This window comes from Adiantum capillus-veneris, chromosome 26, assembly GCF_014529385.1.
Source record: "Adiantum capillus-veneris isolate H3 chromosome 26, ASM1452938v2, whole genome shotgun sequence".
Taxonomy (NCBI): Eukaryota; Viridiplantae; Streptophyta; class Polypodiopsida; order Polypodiales; family Pteridaceae; genus Adiantum; species Adiantum capillus-veneris.
The window spans coordinates 127,610,813-127,633,484 of record NC_140956.1 but is presented as its reverse complement, the minus strand read 5'-3'; the positions used below and the strand labels follow the sequence as shown (position 1 = coordinate 127,633,484).

General features: G+C 45.3%; 1 protein-coding gene across 2 annotated transcripts in view; it reads right to left on the bottom strand.

Annotated features, from left to right (window-relative positions):
* LOC147424180 (Phosphoribosyltransferase family protein) overlaps positions 1 to 21,783 on the bottom strand; it is a 75,770-nt gene extending 53,987 nt beyond the window's left edge. The window contains exon 1 of one of the 2 annotated variants that reach the window (XM_086501803.1): positions 21,394 to 21,783. In XM_086501803.1, the coding sequence (XP_086357929.1) occupies positions 21,394 to 21,638 (245 nt within the window). In that variant the 5' untranslated portion in view covers positions 21,639 to 21,783. The remainder of the gene's footprint in view (positions 1 to 21,393) is intronic. The other variant, XM_086501804.1, reaches the window with a different exon arrangement.
* Positions 21,784 to 22,672: the final 889 nt, after the last annotated feature.

Sequence of the window (22,672 nt, the reverse complement as noted above, 5' to 3'; positions counted from 1 at the left end):
AGATTGCTTTTTAAGTTTGAGTTCTGTTCGATCTTGTTTGGTGATCGTGTTTGGAATTTGTTTGAAATGGATGGTATCTGTTTTGAACCTATTTTGGTGCCGATTTGAATTGTTTGACTCTGGTTTGATACTGGTTTCAATGATTGGTGATTTTACTCCCGGGTGGAGAAGTGAGAAATATTGTTTTGGTATTGTTTGAACCTTGGAACGACGCAGGCCAATGCCTGGGGAGCGTTTCGTTGTATGTTTGAAAACCTCCGAACGATGCAGGCCGATGCCTGGGGAGCGTTTGGTTGTGTGCTTGTAAAATAATTGTTGTTGTGACTCCCAACCCGAACCTGGATGGTTATGTGGGAGGAGTATTAAGAAGTCTGAGCAGTGGTTACTCTCAGCGCCTCCAAACGACGCACGCTGCGGTTTGGGGGGCGTTTGGTTGTAAAAGGCCTCTATATCTCCCGGCCCGGACCTTTTTAGGTTATGCGGGAGGAGTGAAGAGGGAGTCGTTGAATATCTCCCGGCCCGGACCTTGTTAGGTTATGCGGGAGGAGTGTTCATCGGCAGCTTTATGTTTCTATGTCTTGTAACATGCATAATTAAGCATTTGTGTTGCATTGTGATGTGCCAACCACTGAATATTCCTAATTGGATGAGATTGCCTGGGTATGTAATTTTAGTGCATCAAGACACCTGTGGAAGATTAGTACGGTCTGGGTGTGATGGTTAATTTTACTACGTCGGAATATCAAGAGTTCCGATTTGGACGAAAGGAGAAGCTAACTCCTTGATCAAAACAGCCAATAGGAGCAGCTAATTCCTTGATCAAAAGAGCAGAAAGGAGAAGCTAACTCCTTAAAAAAAAGAGCAAATTGATTGTCCCTCAGAATGACCCTCGGAAATTTTTGAACTAACTTGAGTTGTTTTGCAAATATGTTGTAATCGCGGACGATTACTCTCTTTCAAGAAGGGAAGATGTAACAAACTGTTGACGTGTCGACCTACTGAAGAACGGAGCTACCGGCTGAGGGGCCTAAACCCTAAGAAGAACAAGCAACAGAAGAAGTGTCACAAAGTGATGACGTGGTTGCCCGAGTGCAGAAAACCCTAACCCTAATTTTTGCCAAAAACCCTAATTTTGGAAACCCTAACCCTAAAACCTGCAAACCTTAATTCTGGAAACCCTAATCCTAAAACCTGCAAACCCTAATTCTGAAAACCCTAACACTAAAACTGCAACAACGTGGCTGATTTTCGAAAATTGCGCTGGCATGATGACGTGACAGGCTGTACGGATTTCCGTGATTTACGCTGGCAGCTTTTGGCATTGCTTTTGAGTTTGAAAGCTTTTCATGTAAACTGCTTTTTGGACCAAAAGCTTTTGAGTTTGAAAGTTTTTCATGTAAACTGCTTTTTCGACCAGAAGCTTTTGAGTTTGAAAGTTTTTTCATATAAACTGCTTTTTGGACCAGAAGCTTTTGAGTTTGAAAGCTTTTCATGTAAACTGCTTTTTAGGCCAAGGGCCTTTAAATATGAGGGTAGGGCTCATTCTCAGGCATGCTTCCTGGAGAAGGTGCAGAGTCTGGAGTATCGGCTTGTACTTTGATGATGCAATATAAAGAAATACCGAAAGGGGCGCCAAGATTTGGGGCCAATACTCTCTGGGGTGGAATTCCGCCACTCCATGTCACCTGTTGTCTCTCTCTCTCTTTCAATTCAGTAGTTATTGAAGTGCTAAAAGTCTGTTCAGTCTGTTTTTCTATTGGCACGTGGTGCCCGCCTTGTGACACTCGTTGTTTCTATCAATCACGAAGAACCGATCTTGGCTTTCGAGTCGAGGTCTAAAGAACCCCCACAGGACAATTCGATCATTCAGGAAGAACCAATCTTGGCTCTCGAGCCTAGGTCCAAGGAACCCTCACAGGAAGTATTATGTGTTCGCATGATTGATACACACGCATTGTTCAAATGTTTCATTCGTGATCGTTTCCTGTATTTTAATCAGCATCGTTATGTGATCCCTTTTCCTAGGCATGACATATTGTATGTTGAGCACGTTTCACTCATGGATGAGCACGAATGTATGCGGATTTTTCATGAAAAGCTGAAAAGTATGTATGTAAGGAAGTCACATTCCATGTCTCTTCCTTGGCATGACACATTTGTAGAAAGAGCACATGAAAGTATGAGCACCAAGCATGGGCATTTCCGTTGTGAATTTCCACAGTTGATTGCTCTAGATCAAAAGAGAGAGATTCGATCTCGTTGTTTGCGTGTGTGTGGTGAACGGTTTGGCACTCTGTCTCTTTGTTCATCTACATTGCATGCACAGTCTTTGAGAAAGACAAGATTTTCACTTTACAATGGGTATGTTCATGTTTTTGTGTTGGAAACGGCTTCAGGAATTTTCAGCCATGGAGATTCTTGAAGAAGAAGGAAGCACGACTCTAGACAAAGTTGAAGCATCGAAGGAGCCACAGGAGACTTTGTGTCACTTTCGACGCGGCCCAAAGAAGCAAGCGTTGCAAACCTTTATGAAGTTCAAGTACCGCACGACCCACACATCAGAGTGGGCCGGCGAAGAGTCCCTTCCAGGATTCCGGATGCTGTTGGCGATCTCCCTCCACGCCATACAGTTCGGTACCAGTACCTCACATTGAAAAGGAGGGGATGTCACGTGACACATCCCAACCCTATGTGTCCGTGGACAAGCTACACCATAGCAGGGTTCCCGTCAGTTCAATCGGTTTATATCTGGCACTTTTGTGAGTCTATTCGTAGACCGTGCATGCCCAATCACTTAGCATAGATGCATATCCTCCGGTTGCACACAACATGATCATCGGAATTCCCATCAGAATCCATCAGATTCCATCAAGGGATTTTTCCAGTGCATTTAGCCTATTTTCCCTATTTTTGGTATTTTCACTTATTATTTTTAAGTGACTTTCCAACAAAAGTAGGTAGGGTAATTTTGCTAAGTTAATATATAAGCAAACCCAAGTTAGCACAATTGGGCAGATGAGCAAGGAGCACAGCAGGCTTTCCCAAGCAACAGGTACTCCCTCCCTCTCTCAACAAGACCTCCCCAAGCAATCCCTTGGTGAGCCATCCCCATCCAAGCATAAGCGCCATACCTCTTCCCCCCCTTGGCGTTTCCACAAGCAGCCATCACCAACAACCTTTGTTCCTTGGCGTTTTTCCCCGCGACCAACAGCCCCACTTCAGCGTTTTACTAACGCTAGGAATACCTGCAGACAGATAGCGTTTTTCAGCCATAAAAACGCAGATCTTCAGCATTCAAAAACGCAGATTTTCAGCTGATGAAAACGCAGCAGATTCAGCCTAATTGGTTGCAGAAGAACCCCCATTTTCAGCCCATGAAAACAGTCATTTTCAGCCACCGAAACAGTCCCGAAATTCAGCAAATAGAAGACCACAGATTTCAGCCCTAAAGTCGTCGTCGTCGTCACAGTCGTCGTCATCGGCATAGTCCAAGTTGCATCAGTCCATTGCGTACGCATTGAACCACTTTGTGCAATCATAAGTAGACCACTCTCGCCAACGAGAGTGGGGCCTTCGGAGGAGGGTTTTACAACGTCTCTGGTGTCGTATCTCTCTTCTCTCTATCTCTCATTCTCATACACTCGCACGCACAGTGTCCATTCACTTTGTTTGTGATCATAGCAGTTTCCATTAAGAACGGAAGGCTCTCCCTTCCATAAGAACCAAAAGGAACCTTGAGCACAGTTTGGAGCACTCATCTTGAGCAAAGCGCAAACAATCATTCCGCAGCACCTTACAAGTTTTTGGACAAGAACCCAGATCAGCCAGCGTTTTTGCACTTGCAGCAGCCTGGCGACAGCAAAGCACAGATCAGCACTAGCGTTAGTGGATTTCACCAGCAGATCCACAGCGTGTTTGCAGCAGGACCCATTTTCAACCCTAGCGTTTTTGGTTTGCAGATCAAACTCAACGTTTTTGCAGATCTTCACGACGGAATCAGCCTTAGACTCAGCGTTTTCAGTTTTCAGCAATCAGTTTCCGCAGTAGAACCCAAACCTCACCTTCCCGCAGCGAATCCTCGCACCACGGTCAGATCCGACGAAGTTTACAGTTTCATCCCAAAAAAGCAGATTTCAGTATCTGCGTTTTCAGCGTATCGTCGTCGACATCATCACCGACACAGAGTCAAAATTCAACAGATACAAGATTTGCAGATTTCAGCCATTAGCGATGTATCCATTCCGCTTCGAGTATCCAAGCGAAGTATCCATTCCGCTTCGAGTGACGACCATTCTGCAAATCGTGGGTTCTTGGGGTCTTGAGTTCGTAAGTCCACGAGGAACTTGGGTTCTTGCGAGTCTTGGGTTCTGAAGTTCACGAGGAACTTGGGTTCTTGGGGGTCTTGGGTTCTTGAGGTTCTTGAGGTTCTGGAGTGTTCTTTCCCTTGCAAATCGCGTTGGAGAAGGATCTTCTCTTCACCCGAGTTCTACCCTTTTCTGCGGGCGCACCCCTTGGCGGCCTTGCGCTCACACCAAGGTTGCTTTTTCCCACCTCACGTCGATTGGCCAACCGCTAAGTGCACGGTCCACTGTCAATGAGTGAAAAGCGACACAAGGGGAGGCTGGACAAGCCCTTCTTTCTTGGGATTCCTTTCACTCTTCAACAAAACGCGATTAGTAATCGCCACGCCCAAGTAAACTTGGATTCGTGCGATTGCAACAAGCAAGAAAAATTCTTGTGGTTCTTGTGGTTCTTTCCTTGAGTACTGCAGAACACTTCCAAAGCTCTGATACCAATGTTAGGTGCAACGGAATGAATGTTGTATTTTCTCAAGATTAGTGATCTTTATTGCTCAAGGTTCCTTTTAGTTCTTTAGGGAAAGAGAGCTTTCCGTCTTGTACAGTGCTGTGGTCACGAACAAAGTGAGTGGATATTGTGCGTGCAAGTGAATGAGACTGAGAGAAGGAGAGAGAAGAGATACGACACCGAGAGGTTGTAAAACCCTCCTCCGAAGGCCCCACTCTCGTCGGCGAAACTGGTCTAATCTTTGATTGCACAAAGGTGTACAATGCTAATGCAATGGACTGATGCAATGGGACTATGCCGATAACGACGACTGCGATGACGACGGCGACTTGGGCTGAAATCTGGGATCTACTTTATGCTGAATTTCTTGGTCTTCTTGGTGGCTGAAAATGACTGTTTTGGCTGCATTTTGATGGCTGAAAATGGGGGAGCATCTGCAACCAACTTTGGGGTGGTTCTGCTACTGTGCATGAGGCTGAAAACGCTGTGGATCTGAGGCGGTTTAGGGCTGAAAACTAAAACGCTGGCTTGCTCTGCCTCCTTGCCAAAACGCTGGCCTGATCTGAATCTGCAAATCAAAAACGCTGATTGGGCTGCTTGGGAAAAACGCTAGCAATGCTGATGAATTCTGATGGCTACCTACTTTTGTTGGAAAGTCACTTAAAAATAATAAGTGAAAATAACCAATAAATAGGAAAATAGGCTAAATGCACTGGAAACTTCCCCTAACTGATGTTAATGGATTCTGATGGGAATTCCGATGATCATGCTCTGTGCAACCAGAGGATATGCATCTATGCTAAGTGACTAGACATGCACGGTCTACGAATAGACTCACAAAAGTGCCAGATCACTGCTAATCTAAACTGACTGAACCCTGTTGTGGTGTAGCTTGTCCACGGACACATAGGGTTGGGATGTGTCACGTGACAAGGCGTGTCATTCCTAATCGTGGTTTTGAAGAGTGACAGGAAACCCAAGAAAGAAGGGCTTGTCCAGCCTCCCCTTGTGCCTCTTTTCACTCATTGAGAGCGGACCGTGCACTTAGCCGCCGGCCAATCGACGTGAGGTGGGAAAAAGCAACCTTGGTGTGAGCACAAGGCCGCCAAGGTGTAAGGTGCAACGGAATGAATGTTGTATTTTCTCAAGATTAGTGATCTTTATTGCTCAAGGTTCCTTTTAGTTCTTAGGGAAATAGAGAGCTTTCCGTCTTGTAGAGAGTGCTATGATCACGAACAAAGTGAGTGGATTATGCGTGCAAGTGAATGAGACTAAGAGAAGAAGATACGACACCCGAGAGGTTGTAAAACCCTCCTCCGAAGGCCCCACTCTCGTCGGCAAGAGTGGTCTACTTTGATTGCACAAAGGTGTACAATGCGTATGCAATGGACTGATGCAATGGGACTATGCCGATGACGACGACGATGATGACGACGACGACTCGATGGCTAAAATCTGTAGGCTTTAATCGCTGAATTCGGGGACTGTTTCGATGGCTGAAAATGACTGTTTTGGCTGCGTTTTTATGGCTGAAAATGGGGGAACATCTGCAACCAACTTGGGGGCTGATCTGCTACTGTGCATAGGCTGAAAACTGCATGGATCTGCTGTCGATGAAGGCTGAAAACTAAAACGCTGACCTGCTGCAAAAACGCTAGCAAAATGTTGATGTTTTTGCTGTCCTCCCCTAGCGTTAGTAACTGCTGAAGAAAACGCTGAAAAGGCTGATGATCTAGCGTTAGTAAAAACGCCAGGGCTGGCTGTGGGTTGAGGCTGAAATCACCAAGCACGGGAGGTTGATGGCGATGGCTTCTGTGAAGGGAAAACGCCAAGGGATGGGGAAGTATGGCGATGGTCTACTGCTGCGGGGGGTACTGCTGAGAAGTTGCCTATTGAGCGGGAAGCTCCAGCTGCCTCTTCTGCCAGAAAGTGTTAAGTTGGGTTTGCTTATATATTAACTTAGCAAAATTGCCCTACCTACTTTTGTTGGAAAGTCACTTAAAAATAATAAGTGAAAATAACTAAAAGTAGGAAAATAGGCTAAATGCACTGGAAAATTCCCCTAACTGATGCTAATGGATTCTGATGGGAATTCCGATGATCATGCTGTGTGCAACCGGAGGATATGCATCTATGCTAAGTGACTGGGCATGCACGGTCTACAAATAGACTCACAAAAGTGCCAGATCACTGCTAATCTAAACTTACTGAACTGACCAAAACCCTGCTATGGTGTAGCTTGTCCACGGACACATAGAGTTGGGATGTGTCACGTGACATCCCCTCCTTTTCAAAGTGAGGTACTGGTACCAAACTGTATGGCGTCGAGGGAGATCGCCAACAGCATCCGAAATCCTGGAAGGGACTCTTCGCCGGCCCACTCTGTGGTGTGGGTCGTGCGGTACTTGAACTTCATAAAGGTCTGCAACGCTTGCTTCTTTGGGCCGCGCCAAAAGCGACACAAAGTCTTCTGAATCTCCTTTCTTGCTTCAACTTTATGTAGAGACCTGCTTCTTTCGTCTTCAAGAATCTCCATGGCTGAAAATTCCTGAAATCATCTCCAACACAAAACCATGAACATACCTATTCCATGTAAAGTGAAGGAAAAAAATCGTGTCTTCTCTAAAGACTGTGTATGCAATGTAGATGAACAAATAGACGGATTGACAACCCCTTCATCAAACACATGCAAACAATGCGATCGAATCTTTTCTGTTTGATTGAAATCAATCAACTGTGGCAAATCACAATGAAAATGCCCATGCTTGGTGCTCATACTATCATGTGCTCTTTCGGAAACTGTGTCATGCCACGGAAGAAACATGGACTGTGACTTCCTGACATACAAACTTTTCATCTTTTCATGAACAATCCACATACATTCGTGCCCATGCATGAGAGAAACGTGCTCAACATACAATATGTCATGCCTAGGAAAAGGGATCACATAACGATGCTGACTAAAATACAGGAAACCTTCACGAATGAAACACTCGAACAATGCGTGCGTATCAATCATGCAAACACATAATACTTCCTGTGAGGGTTCTTTGGACCAAGGCTCGAGAGCCAAGATCACTTCTTCGAAATCTATCGGATCTTCTTGTGGGGGATCTGTGGACCTCGACTCGAAAGCCAATATAATGATCCAATCTACAACGAGGTTAGCTTCGCTAGGAACAACATCAACTAACACATCATCAATCACATCATCTTTGTGCAAGTCATCATGCTTGTCCTTGTCATCCAAATCATCATGCAAATCATTATCATTCAAATCATCATGCTTCTCATAATCATGCAAATTCTGTGTGTCATGCTGTGGAGAAAAAGAGACTGAGAGAGTCTCCTTATCTCGAATCCTTTCCACCTTGTCTTGCATATTAGCAATGAGAGATGGAGAAGAAGCAATGTCCTCTCCATGAATGACAATAGGAGAATCATTTTTGGCATTGAGAGTTATAGTGTTAGTCAGAAAATCCATGAGAGCGTCATTATCACGAAACCATCGAATGTCCAAAATCATATCACATCCTGAGAGAGGAGAAACAACAAATCTTCTAGTGAAGGTAGTCTGTTGAATTGCAAACAACACATCAAGGCATTCCTCGGTGATGAGAGCGTCCATGCCAGGACAAAAGCCAGAGACCTCGATAGGAGATCTCGGACTAACTTCGAGGCGGGCTCTCTCAACAAGAGAGGAACTGATCACATCATGCATACTACCTGCGTCAAACAATATGACAAAACGGTGCCCCGAGGTACGACCATAACATTTAATGAGAGAATCATCAACGGGAGGGTCCTGAGAAACTTTGAGCACACCTGTGTTATCATTCATTGCATTGACAAATGTAGTGGGTGCTGCGGGTTCTTTAGATTCATTCGATTCAAGCTTAGGACATGTTCTTTTTATGTGACCCTTAATGTGACAATGAAAACAACGACCTTCCTTAGAATAAGTGCTTTGTTCTTCCGAAGTGATGTATCCTCCTACAATTCCTTGTGCTACCTGGAGTTTAGCAGTTGTGTTAGCCTTACCCTTAGATTCATTGGAAGAATTCTTTGATGAGATATTGTTGGTAGATTGGTTAGAAGAGTCATCATTCTTACCATTCTGAGGAGTCTCCGAGGTACTTGTGGAAGTCTTGTTCTCCTTAGGCTTTCCCTTGTTGTGCTTCATCTCCTGTGCGAGAGCAATCGCTACCGCCTTGTTGAGATCGATTGGATTGAATACCTCGACATCGTACTTGATATACTCGTCCAATCCAAAGAGAAAAGCCTCTTTGCGCTCATCATCCGACATGCGTAGTTGGGTACCTAGCTGCAAAACACGATTAGAAAAAGACATAACCGGCATACCATTTTGCTTGAGAGCGCGCCAATCATCCTTCAATCGTGCGAGGTACTGAGATGGCATAAACCGCGTCTTGAGCTTGTCTTGGAAATCAGTCCAACTAAAAGAGAGGGGCGTGAAATCGTCGGCTGCCTCTAGGTGCGCGGCTAGCTGTGCCTCTTGCCAGGCGTAGTACCAATTGATGGCATCACCGGCAAGGTACATAGCTACCATCAAAACTTTGCTATTTCCTGTCTTCTTAGTTGTCGCAAAATAAGCATTAAATTGATGCAACCAAGAATGAATAACTGTAGCATCCATCTTACCGTCATATTTACTAAAAGTCAACTTTTCTGTAACTGGATGGTTGGAATCCGCGTCATGGCTTGCGCCACTTGACGAACTCCCACGATCTTTGGGTGGTTCAGTCTTCGAGGCTAGGATTTTGGCAATAAATTCTTGATTGCGAAGCTCCCTTTGAGCTTCACGCTCGGCGTTCTTTTCTGCTTTTCGTGCATCTCGTTCATCGCGCTCGCGTTCGAGAGCAAGTCAATTCTCTTCTTGTTTTGCGGCAAGAGCAATGCGCTCACGTTCATGAGCAAGTCAATTTTCTTCTTATTGTGCGGCCAAACTTGCGTTTCTTTCGTCGCGCTCGCGATCCTTGGCTTCTTGTGCACGGTCCTTTGCTGCTTGTTCTTTTGCTTTGCTTGCGAGTTGTGCCAATGCAACTCGATTCGTTTCTTGTTGTTGTGCCATCATGTCCAGCATCGACTTAACCATCATTTCCATAGGAGTGAGGACAACTCGTGGCGTAGATGGCGAAGGGGGAGGGTTGGAAAAATCTCCTGGTGGGGAGAATCCTTCGTCGCCTCTCTCATGCTCATCACCTGAATGCGAAGTATCCATGCCGCTTCCGGTGACGACCATGCACTAGGATCTTTGGTTCTTAAGTTCTCGAGGAACTTGGTTCTTGAAGGTCTTGAGGTTCTTGAGTCTTAAGGGTCTTGGGTTCTTGGGGTTCTTGAGGTTTTCTTTCGCTTGCAAATCGCGTTGGAGAAAGATCTTCTCTTCACCCGAGTTCTACCCTTTTCTGCGGACGCACCCCTTTGGCGGCCTTGCACTCACACCAAGGTTGCTTTTTCCCACCTCACGTCGATTGGCCGGCCGCTAAGTGCACGGTCCGCTCTCAATGAGTGAAAAGAGACACAAGGAGAGGCTGGACAAGCCCTTCTTTCTTGGGATTCCTGTCACTCTTCAACAAAACACGATTAGGAATCGCCACGCCCAAGTAAACTTGGGTTCGTGCGATCGCAACAAGCAAAAAAAAATTCTTGTGGTTCTTGTGGTTCTTTCCTTGAGTAAGCAGAACACTTCCAAAGCTCTGATACCAATGTAAGGTGCAGCGGAATGAATGTTGTATTTTCTCAAGATTAGTGATCTTTATTGCTCAAGGTTCCTTTTAGTTCTTAGGGAAAGAGAGAGCTTTCGTCTTGTAAAGAGTGCTATGATCACGAACAAAGTGAGTGGATTGTATGTACAAGTGAATGAGACTGAGAGAAGAAGATACGACACCCGAGAGGTTGTAAAACCCTCCTCCGAAGGCCCCACTCTCGTCGGCGAGAGTGGTCTACTTTGATTGCACAAAGGTGTACAATGCGTATGCAATGGACTGATGCAATGGGACTATGCCGATGACGACGACGGTGATGACGACGACGACTCGATGGCTAAAATCTGTAGGCTTTAATCGCTGAATTCGGGGACTGTTTCGATGGCTGAAAATGACTGTTTTGGCTGCGTTTTTATGGCTGAAAATGGGGGAACATCTGCAACCAACTTGGGGGCTGCTCTGCTACTGTGCATAGGCTGAAAACTGCATGGATCTGCTGTCGATGAAGGCTGAAAACTAAAACGCTGACCTGCTGCAAAAACGCTAGCAAAATGTTAATGTTTTTGCTGTCCTCCCCTAGCGTTAGTAACAGCTGAAGAAAACGCTGAAAAGGCTGATGATCTAGTGTTAGTAAAAACGCCAGGGCTGGCTGTGGGTTGAGGCTGAAATCGCCAAGCACGGGAGGTTGATAGCGATGACTTCTGTGAAGGGAAAACGCCAAGGGATGGGGAAGTATGGTGATGGTCTACTGCTGCGGGGGGTACTGCTGAGAAGTTGCATGTTGAGCGAGAAGCTCCTGTTGCCTCTTATGCCAGAAAGTGCTAACTTGTGTTTGCTTATATATTAACTTAGCAAAATTGCCCTACCTACTTTTGTTGGAAAGTCACTTAAAAATAATAAGTGAAAATAACCAATAAATAGGAAAATAGGCTAAATGCACTGGAAAATTCCCCTAACTAATGCTAATGGATTCTGATGGGAATTCCGATGATCATGCTCTGTGCAACCGGAGGATATGAATCTATGCTAAGTGACTGGACATGCACGGTCTACGAATAGACTCACAAAAGTGCCAGATCACTGCTAATCTAAACTGACTGAACTGACTGAACCCTGTTGTGGTGTAGCTTGTCCGCGAACACATAGGGTTGGGATGTGTCACGTGACACAAGGGGTGCGCCCGTGGAAAAGAGCATACCTCGGGTGAAGAGAAGATCCTTCTCTAACACAAATTGCAAGCGAAAGAGAAACCTCAAGACCTGCAGGAACCTCAAGAACTCAAGCACCCCAAGAACCAAGAACCCCAAAAACCCAAGTTCCTCGTGAACTTAAGAACCCAAGACCACAAGAACCCAAGACTTCAGTGGATAGTCATCACTCGAAGCGGAATGGATACTTCGCTTGGAAATGATGAGCATGAGAAGCGAAGAAGAATTTTTCCCACCAAGAGGTTTTTCCGACCCTCTCCCTTCCCCATCTACGCAAAGGATTGCACTAACTCCTATGGAGGCATGATGATGATGGACAGGAAGTTAGAATGCGAAGCAAGAAGAGCAAAAAGAATGACAGAATTTGATCGTGAATACGCCGAAAGAAAAGCAGAAATGGATCAAGAGAACAAAGCAAGAAAAGCCATGAACGACCGACACATGAAAGAGATGTTGCGACTCTTTTCTCAAGTGCAGGCACAAATGCAAGAGTTTCGGGAAAAGGAGACTCTCTCAGTCTCTTCTTCTCCAAAGCATGACACACATGATTTGCATGATGATAAGCATGATGATTTGAATGATAATGAGAAGCATGATGATTTGGATTGATTTGCATGATGACAAGCATGATGATTTGTATGATGATCAAGATGTGATTTCTCACAAGCATGATGATTTGCACGAAGATGATGTGATTGTTCACAAGGATGATGTGCTAGTGTATACTTTCTCTAGTGAAGCTAACCTCATTGCAGATTTGATCAATCACGAAGGACCGATCTTGGCTCTCGAGTCGAGGTCCATAGAACCCCACAGGAAGATTCGATCTAACAGGAAGAACCCATCTTGGCTCTCGAGCCTAGGTCCACAGAACCCTTACAAGAAGTACTATGTGTTCGAATGATTCGTCAACACGCATTGTTCGAGTGTTTCATTTGTGATTGTTTCCTGTATTTTAGTCAGCGTCTTTATGTGATCCCTTTACCTAGGCATGACATATTGTACAATGAGCACGATTCACTCATGAATGAGCACGGATATATACGGATTGTTCATGAAAAGCTGAAAAGTATGCATTCAAGAAAGTCACATTCCATGTCTCTCCCTTGGCATGACACAGTTGTAGAAAGAGCACACGAAAGTATGAGCACCAAGCATGGGCATTTCCATTGTGTTTTGCCACAGTTGATTCATTTAGATCAGCAGGGCAAGATTCGCTCTCATTGTTTGCATGTGTGTGGTGAACGGTTTGGCACTCCGTCTCTTTGTTCATCTACATTGCATGCATAGTCTTTGAGGAAGACAAGATTTTTTCCAATCACTTTACATGGAATAGGTATGTTCATGGTTTTGTGTTGGAAGTGGTTTCAGGAATTTTCAGCCATGGAGATTCTTGAAGAAGGAAGAAGCATGACTCTATACGAAGTTGAAGCATTGAAGGAGCCACAAATGACTTTGTGTCGCTTTCGGCGCGGCCCAAAGAAGCAAGCATTGCAGACCTTTATGAAGTTCAAGTATCGCACGACCCACACATCATAACTGAACTTCGAGTCTGAGGTAGAACGAAAGAGGGTAATCTCGTCTGTGCAAAACACTGGTTGGCACCCATAGTGACGGTCTGTCCGTGAGTCTCCCTGAGAGAGCTAAACCAAGACTGTTGGGGAGTCATGTGAGTGGTGGCTCCACTGTCAACAACCCAAGTACATGACTGCGATGTAGCAAGAGCGTGGTCCGTCGTCGCGACAAGAGCGGTCCCCGCCGTCTCGTGAGAGGCTACAATTGCAATGGAGGCTGTCTGTTTCTCCCTGTTGGCCTCGTCTCGCTTCTTTCTGCATTCTAAATCTTTGTGCCCTTTGTAAGGTGAAGCGGAATGAATGTTGTATTTTCTCAAGATTAGTGATCTTTATTGCTCAAGGTTCCTTTTAGTTCTTAGGGAAGGAGAGAGCCTTCCGCCTTTATGGAGGGTGCTATGATCACGAACAAAGTGAGTGGATATTGTGCGTGCAAGTGAATGAGACTGAGAGAAGGAGAGAGAAGAGATACGACACCCGAGAGGTTGTAAAACCCTCCTCCGAAGGCCCCACTCTCGTCGGCGAGAGTGGTCTAACTTTGATTGCACTAAGGTGTACAATGATGATACATGGACTGATGCAACTTGGACTATGCCGATGACGACGACGGTGATGATGACGACGACTTAGGGCTGAAATCTGGGATCTTCTAATCGTTGAAATTCGGGACTGTTTCAGTGGCTGAAAATGATTGTTTTGGCTGCATTTTTATGGCTGAAATTGGGGGAACTTCTGCAACCAACTTGGGGCTGATCTGCTGTTGTACCATAGGCTGAAAACGCTGTGTATCTGCTGCAGATTAGGGCTGAAACTCAAAAACGCTGATGCAAGGCTGAGCTAGCAAAACGCTAATGCTGATCTGGGACAGAATTCAAAAACGCTGATGGGGCTGATTTGGAAAAACGCTAGCCATGGGGGTTGCGTGTGGTGGGAGAGAATCTACAATGGCTAGGTGGTGCTGGTAATGGTGGCGATCCTGCAATGGAAGGGAGCGCCAGATCTGAGGGTAGGCGAGGCTAGGAAATCCAAAAACGCCAGGAGGTGCTAGGGGGTACTGCTGAGAAGTTGCATGTTGAGCGGGAAGCTCCTGCTGCCTCTTCTCCAAAAAGTGCTAACTTCGGTTTGTTTATATATTAACTTAGCAAAATTGCCCTACCTACTTTTGTTGGAAAGTCACTTAAAAATAATAAGTGAAAATAACCAAAAATAGGGAAAATAGGCTAAATGCACTGGAAAATTCCCCTGACTGAATTTGATGGATTCCGAAGGGAATACTGATGATCATGTTGTGTGCAACCAGAGGATATGCTAAGTGACTGGGCATGCACGGTCTACGAATAGACTCACAAAAGTGCCAGATCACTGCTAAATCTAAACTGACTGGACTTACAGAACCCTCCTGTGGTGTAGCTTGTCCACACACACATAGGGTTGGGATGTGTCACGTGACATCCCCTCCTTTTCAAAGTGAGGTACTGGTACCGAACTGTATGGCGTCGAGGGAGATCGCCAATAGCATCCGGAATCTTGGAAGGGACTCTTCGCCGACCCACGCTGAGATGTGGGTTGTGCGGTACTTGAACTTCATAAAGGTCTGCAACGCTTGCTTCTTTGGGCCGCGCCGAAAGCAACACAAAGTCGTTTGAATCTTCTTTCTTGCGTCAACTTCGTCTAGAGATCTGCTTCTTTCGTCTTCAAGAATCTCCATGACTGAAAATTCCTGGAACCATCTCCAACACAAAACCATGAACATACCCATTCCATGTAAAGTGAAGGAAAAAAATCTTGTCTTCTCTAAAGACTGTGTATGCAATGTAGATGAACATAGAGACGGAGTGACAAACCGTTCATCAAACACATGCAAATAATGAAATCGAATCTTTTCTATTTGATCGAAATCAATCAATTGTGGAAAATCACAATGGAAATGCCCATGCGTGGTGCTCATACTATCATGTGCTCTTTCGGAAACTGTGTCATGCCAAGGAAGAGACATGGAATGTGACTTCCTTACATACATACCTTTCAGCTTTTCATGAACAATCCGCATATATTCGTGCCCATGCATGAGAGAAACGTGCTCAACATACAATATGTCATGCCTAGGAAAAGGGATCACATAACGATGTTGACTAAAATACAGGAAACCTTGTATCAATCATGCGAACACATAATACTTCCTGTGAGGGTTCTTTGGACCAAGGCTCGAGAGCCAAGATCGCTTCTTCGCGATCTATCGAATCTTCTTGTGGGGGATCTGTCAAACTCGACTCAAAAGCAAAGATCGATTCTTGGTGATTGATCAAATCTACAACGAGGTTAGCTTCGCTAGAAAAAGCATCAACTAACACATCATCCTTGTGAACAATCACATCTTCTTCATGCAAATCATCATGCTGGTCATTGTCATCCAAATCATCATGCTTATCATTGTCATTCAAATCATCATGCTTCTCATAATCATGCAAATCCTGTGTATCATGCTTTGGAGAAGAAGAGATTGAGAGAATCTCCTTATCCCAAATCCTTTCAACCTTGTCCTGCATATTAGCAATGAGAGATGGAGAAGGATCAATGTCCTCTCCATGAATGACAATAGGAGAATCACTGTCGGCATTGAGAGTTATAGTGTTAGCCATGGTTAGCATGGTAGTAGGAAAATGTTTCTCAAACATGCACACAAGCTCCGCAGCATTTAGTTTGGCGAATGGTATGGAGTCTACGTTGATCTCCTTTTGTGAGATCCATTGCACCAGCTTTGCAAGTTTGTAGATTGTGTTACGGATGTCGAAAGACAAACATCCCTCAATGACAACCGGTAAAATAAACTGTAAAGTATGTGCAGCAATGATATTAAAGTCCACATTTTATGCAATGATATTAGAGTCCACTATGAACGTACCTGACACATTTTATGCCAATCCATGAGAGCATCATTATCACGAAACCATCGAATGCCCAAAATCATATCACATCCTGAGAGAGGAGAAACAACAAATCTTCTAGTGAAGGCAGTCTGTTGAATTGCAAACAACACATCAAGGCATTCCTCTGTGATGAGAGCGTCCATACCAGGACAAAATCCAGAGACCTCGATAGGAGATCTCGGACTAACTTTGAGGCGGGCTCTCTCAACAAGAGAGAAACTGATCACATCATGCATATTACCGAGGTCAAACAATATAACAAAACGGTCCCCCGACGTGCGACCATAACATTTAATGAGAGAATCATCAATGGGAGGGTCCTGAGAAACTTGGGACACACTCGTGTTCTCATTCTTGCATTGACAGAGTAAGTGGGTGCTGTGGGTTCTTTAGATTCATTCGATTCAAGCTTAGGACATGTTCTTTTTATGTGACCCTTAATGTGACAATGAAAACAACGACCTTCTTTAGAATAAGTGTTTTGTTCTTCCGACGTGATATATCCTCCTACAATTCCTTATGCTACCTTTTCATCTGGAGTAAGCTTAGGTTTAGCAGTTGTGTTAGCCTTACCCTTAGATTCATTGGAAGAATTCTTTCATGAGAGACTGTTGGAAGATTGGTTAGAAGAGTTATCATTCTTACCGTTCTTACGGTTCTGAGGGTTCTGAGAAGTCTACGAGGTACTTGTTGAAGTCTTGTTCTCCTTAGGCTTTCCCTTGTTGTGCTTCATCTCCTGTGCGAGAGCAATCGATACAGCCTTGTTGAGATCGATTGGATCGAGTACCTCGACATCGTACTTGATATACTCGTCCAATCCAAAGAGAAAAGCCTCTTTGCGCTCATCATCTGATTTTCGTAATTGAGTGCCTAGCTGCAAAACACGATTAGAAAAAGACATGACTGGCATACCGTTTTGCTTGAGAGAGCGCCAATCGTCCTTCAATCGTGCGAGGTACGGAGGTGGCATCAACTGTGCCTTGAGCTTGTCTTGGAAATCAGCCCAATCGAAGGAAAGGGGCATGAATCCGTCGGCTGCCTATAGGTGCGCGGCTAGCTGTGTCTCTTCCCATGCGTGGTACCAATTGATGGCGTCACCGGCAAGGTACATAGCTGCCGTTAAAACTTTGCTATTTCCTGTCTTCTTGGTTGTCGCAAAATAAGCATTAAATTGATGCAACCAAGAATGAATAACCGTAGCATCCATCTTACCGTCATACTTACTGAAGGTCAACTTCTCTGTGACTGGATGGTTGGAATCCGCATCGTAGCTTGTACCACTTGAGGAACTCCCACGATCTTTGGGTGGTTCGGTCTTCGAGGCTAGGACTTGGGTAAGCAATTCTTGCGTGCGTAGCTCCCTTCGAGCTTCACGCTCGGCCTCCAAGGCCACGGCTTGTGCTGCCGCTTCCTTCTTCCTTAGTTCTTTTCTTTCTTTTCTTGCGTCACGCTCGCGTTCTAAAGCAAGGCGCTTGTCTTCCTGTTGTGCGGCATGTCTGGCATTTCTTTCGTCGCGCTTGCGGTCCTTGGCTTCTTGGTCTGCGGCAATTCTTGCAATTCTGTCATCACGCTCACAGTCCCTAGCTTCTTGTTGTTCTGCTTTGCTGACAAGTTGTGCCAATGCAACTCGATTCGTTTCTTGTTGTTGTGCCATCATGTCCAGCATCGACTTGACCATCATCTCCATAGGAGTGAGTGCAACTCGGGGCGTAGATGGCGAAGGGGGAGGGTCGAAAAAGTCTCATGGTGGGAAAAATCTTCGCCGCCTCTCTCATGCTCATCACCTATATGCGAAGTATCCATTCCGCTTCGGGTGACGACCATGCACTATGATCTTTGGTTCTTAAGTTCACGAGGAACCTGGGTTCTTGAGAATCTTGGTTCTTGGGTTCTTGGGTTCTTGAGAGTCTTGAGGTTTTCTTTCGCTTGCAAATCGCGTTGGAGAAGGATCTTCTCTTCACCCGAGTTCTACCCTTTTTTGCGGACGCACCTCTTAGCGGCCTTGCACTCACACCAAGGTTGCTTTTTCCCACCTCACGTCGATTGGCTGGCTACTAAGTGCACGGTCCGCTCTCAATGAGTGAAAAGAGACACAAGGGGAGGCTGGACAAGCCCTTCTTTCTTAGGATTCCTGTCACTCTTCAACAAAACACGATTAGGAGTCGCCACACCCAAGTAAGCTTGGGTTCGTGCGACCGCAACAAGCAAAAAAAATTCTTGTGGTTCTTTCCTTGAGTAATGCAGAACACTTTTAAAGCTCTGATACCAATGTAAAGTGCAGCGGAATGAATGTTGTATTTTCTCAAGATTAGTGATCTTTATTGCTCAAGGTTCCTTTTAGCTCTTAGGGAAGGAGAGAGCCTTCCGCCTTTATGGAGGGTGCTATGATCACGAACAAAGTGAGTGGATATTGTGCGTGCAAGTGAATGAGACTGAGAGAAGGAGAGAGAAGAGATACGACACCCGAGAGGTTGTAAAACCCTTCTCCGAAGGTCCCACTCTCGTCGGCGAGAGTGGTCTAACTTTGATTGCACTAAGGTGTACAATGATGATGCATGGACTGATGCAACTTGAACTATGCCGATGACAACGACACTAATGATGACGACGACTTAGGGCTAAAATCTGTGATCTTCTAATCGTTGAAATTCGGGACTGTTTCGGTGATTGAAATTGACTGTTTTGGCTGCGTTTTTATGGCTGAAATTGGGGGAACTTCTGCAACCAACTTGGGGCTGATCTGCTGCTGTACCATAGGCTGAAAACGCTGTGTATCTGCTGCAAATTAGGGCTGAAACTCAAAAACGCTGATGTAAGGCTGAGCTAGCAAAAACGCTAATGCTGATCTCGGACAGAATTCAAAAACGCTGATGGGGCTGATTTGGAAAAACGCTAGCAATGGGGGTTGCGTGCGGTGGGAGAGAATCTACAATGGCTAGGTGGTGCTGGTAATGGTGGCGATCCTGCAATGGAAGGGAGTGCCAGATCTGAGGGTAGGCGAGACTGGGAAATCCAAAAACGCCAGGAGGTGCTAGGGGGTACTGCTAAGAAGTTGCATGTTGAGCGGGAAGCTCCTGCTGCCTCTTCTCCAGAAAGTGTTAACTTGGGTTTGCTTATATATTAACTTAGCGAAATTACCCTACCTACTTTTGTCGGAAAGTCATTTAAAAATAATAAGTGAAAATAACCAAAAATAGGGAAAATGAGCTAAATGTACTGGAAAATTCCCCTGATTGAATCTGATGGATTCTGAAGGGAATACTGATGATCATGCTGTGTGCAACCAAAGAATATGCATCTATGCTAAGTGACTGGGCATGCACGGTCTACGAATAGACTCACAAAAGTGCCAGATCACTGCTAAATCTAAACTGACTGGACTGACTGAACCCTGCTGTGGTGTAGCTTGTCCACGGACACATAGGGTTGGGATGTGTCACATGACACCCTTTCTTGTGGCAGTGGTAACATTCGATGTCCTTGTTCTTCTTCGTCTTCTTACCTTTACCTTCTTGTTGCCTCCTTGAGCTATCAAAGCTCCCGCTACATTAACAACACATCCGGCTCACAATGCGGAGTGCCCCTCGATCTTTCTAAGAGAAGAAAGAATCTCGTCCCAGGTGGGAAAAGAGGTACGTCCAGATGTCAGCAAACTCTAAAAGTAGGGATCAAAGCATGGGGGAAGCTTGAATAGTAAGAGGCCAACCATGCGTTCCGAGGTGATGTCGCCTCCGACAGAGACAAGGTCGTCCCGAAGTTCTTGCATGCGGCGGGTCAATCCATCAAATGAGTTGAAATCCTTGAACTGAACATTGTACAACTCCCACTCAAGTGTGATCTGTCTGGCAAACGAGGTCTCTACAAACCGGTCAAGATTCGTCTCCACAATGGATGTGCATGCTCTTCTTTGGAAACTTCCTTCGTGATGCAGTTCGAGAGGTTCATCATAAGAAAGGTGCAGACTCGATCCACCCACTCAATTTGGTCTTGAGTGGCAATGGGAAGGGAAGGCTTGGTAGCCAAATGCGTCAAATCATTCAACCATTCCCAGAGTCAATGGTAGGCAATGATTGTGCGGACTCGTGTCCTCCACACAGAATAGTTGTGTAAATCCAACTTCCTCCCCTCAGCAAACTGGGTGAGGACATAATTGTTGGATGTTGCGTTGGCAGATGCCGACGTAGTCCCAGCAATGGAAGTGGCCATAGTCGCAGAAGACGCGCTGGCCTCCTTTTGGGATTGTTGTTGTTGTCCCTTCTGCTTCGGAGTCGACATGTCGCGTGCTCAAAGAGTAGTCCAAGAGGTAGATCGATATGATCGCAAGTCTGACTACAAGACCCTAACCATTCTATTTATAAAATGTAGGTTGAGGTAGGGCAAAATGTGTAACTGATGCAAAAAACATATAAGCCCAAAAATGGCTAAAAATGTGTGTAGCCAGCCAGACTCAAAAAATGACCGGCCAGACACGTGCTAAAAGTGTATGCAATCTACATGATGTGCGATGGATGGCCAACCCAGGACAATTGCTAGCCGTACAAAATGGCGAAGCAACAGTGGTGTAACTCTAGCACACTCTACTTTCCTAGACACAAAATCCTTCCTTGGGAATCTCAACTCCTTGATCCCAACTTAAGAGTCTACCACTCTTAGATCCGTGGATCTACTCCCAAACTCAGGGTATGAAACCCTAGGGCCTTCCTCTGCCTCCCTAGAGACTCCTGCAAACAAACATTCGGCAATCAAAACATGAAAAATGTTACTTTTGAAGTCTAGACACTCGGAACACAACTCAGTTCTCGAAAAACAACCTTTCGGAGAGATCTCTACCCAAGCTTTGCACGTTTGCACAAACACACACGTGTGTGTGCACCCATGCATGCATGGGTAGTTGCATACCGGTGTTTTTGATGCTTTTCTTGCAGAAACAAAACACCAGTTTGGTAAAACTTCATGAGCACAGGACAAAGTGCCTTCTCATCAGCCGGCCAGGGTCATCTACAGTAGTCCATAGTTGCAACATTTCTCTTTTCAGTAAAGTTGTGATGTATGTAAAATGTTCCTCGTATTTACATTGCAAGGAGACTTTTAGCAAGCAGAATGCAGAGGTTTGAAAGACAGAAACCATGATTCAAAAGAAACGCGGAGCACACACCTCCAATTAATAGTCCTGAGCTCGATAGTGTCAGATTGAGCAGCCACACTACGGGCAAGGTCTTCAGTTTCAGCGCAGTAAAAGAGGGAAACACTCTTCTTCAGGGGTGCGCCTTCATGGTTGATGGAAACGCTGCGTGCAGAAGAAGAAGACGTGGCGGAGGCTACCGACAAAGAAGAGCCATGCGCTAGAGCTTTCATCCTCTCGTGAGAGAAGCTGTTCATCAAAGCAGGTGCCTCTCCCATGCCCACCCTCGCAGCACGTAGAGCAGAGTCAGCAGACAATCAAGGGGCAATACTTATGAGCCCCACAACAACTTAAAGTTAAAGGAGAATGAAATCGTTGGCGCTGATCTCTTCTTTCCACGGCCGGGTTCAGACGACCTGGCGGCTGTGAAAAGACTCGTGCGGGGCTGATAGGCATTCATTACCTTGATTATCTAAGAGCAAAACCTGAAAGGAGAGGCAGTCCAGCTGGTTGGTTTTCATTGGACAGAGAAGTTGAAAAAGGTATGGAAGCTATGAAGCTATCTTTTCGAAAATAAAGCGGGTACTTGAAAAAAGTAGGGGCTTGAAGTCGTCAGAAGTCGACTGCACAGACATTGTGTGTCTGTGTTTGTGAGAGAAGGAGAGAGAGAGAGAGCGCATCTATTGCAGCAGAGACAGAGAGCGCTTGCACAGGTAATTTTGATTTTTTTACTTTGTTACCTTCTTGTTTTGCCTTCATCTTCCCTCTTTTAATCTTGGGCTCTTTGCAGGCCGGGGGGAGAGGGAGAGAGAGAGAGAGAGAGAGAGAGAGAGAGGGGGGGGAGGGGGCAGGCAGGAAGCTCTGCACTGATTTGAGGCTACGTTGGCAGGAAGCTTTGCGTTGATTCAGCATGTGTTGGGTAGAAGCTCTGTTGACAAGTTAATCATATATATAATGCCTCAAAACTACCTTTGGGGGCGTGCAAAAAGCTCTGCGCTGATTAGAGGCAACGCTGGCAGGAAGCTTTGCGTTGATTTCAGCATGTGCTGGGTAGAAGCTCTGCTGACAAGTTAATCATATATATAATGCCTTGAAAAGGCCAAAACGACCTTTAAGACCAAACTAATACAATCTTTGTGGAGATAATCCAATGTCTGAGTGTAGAATAAAAAGCAGTAAAATGAAAGACTAAACTAAAAAGAGAAATCGTCAAACACGACTTGTGAGAGCTTTCGGCAGGCAAGAAGCTATGCATTGATTTCAGGCTACGCGACTCTATGCAAGATGCCTATATGAGCTTAAAAATGCATTC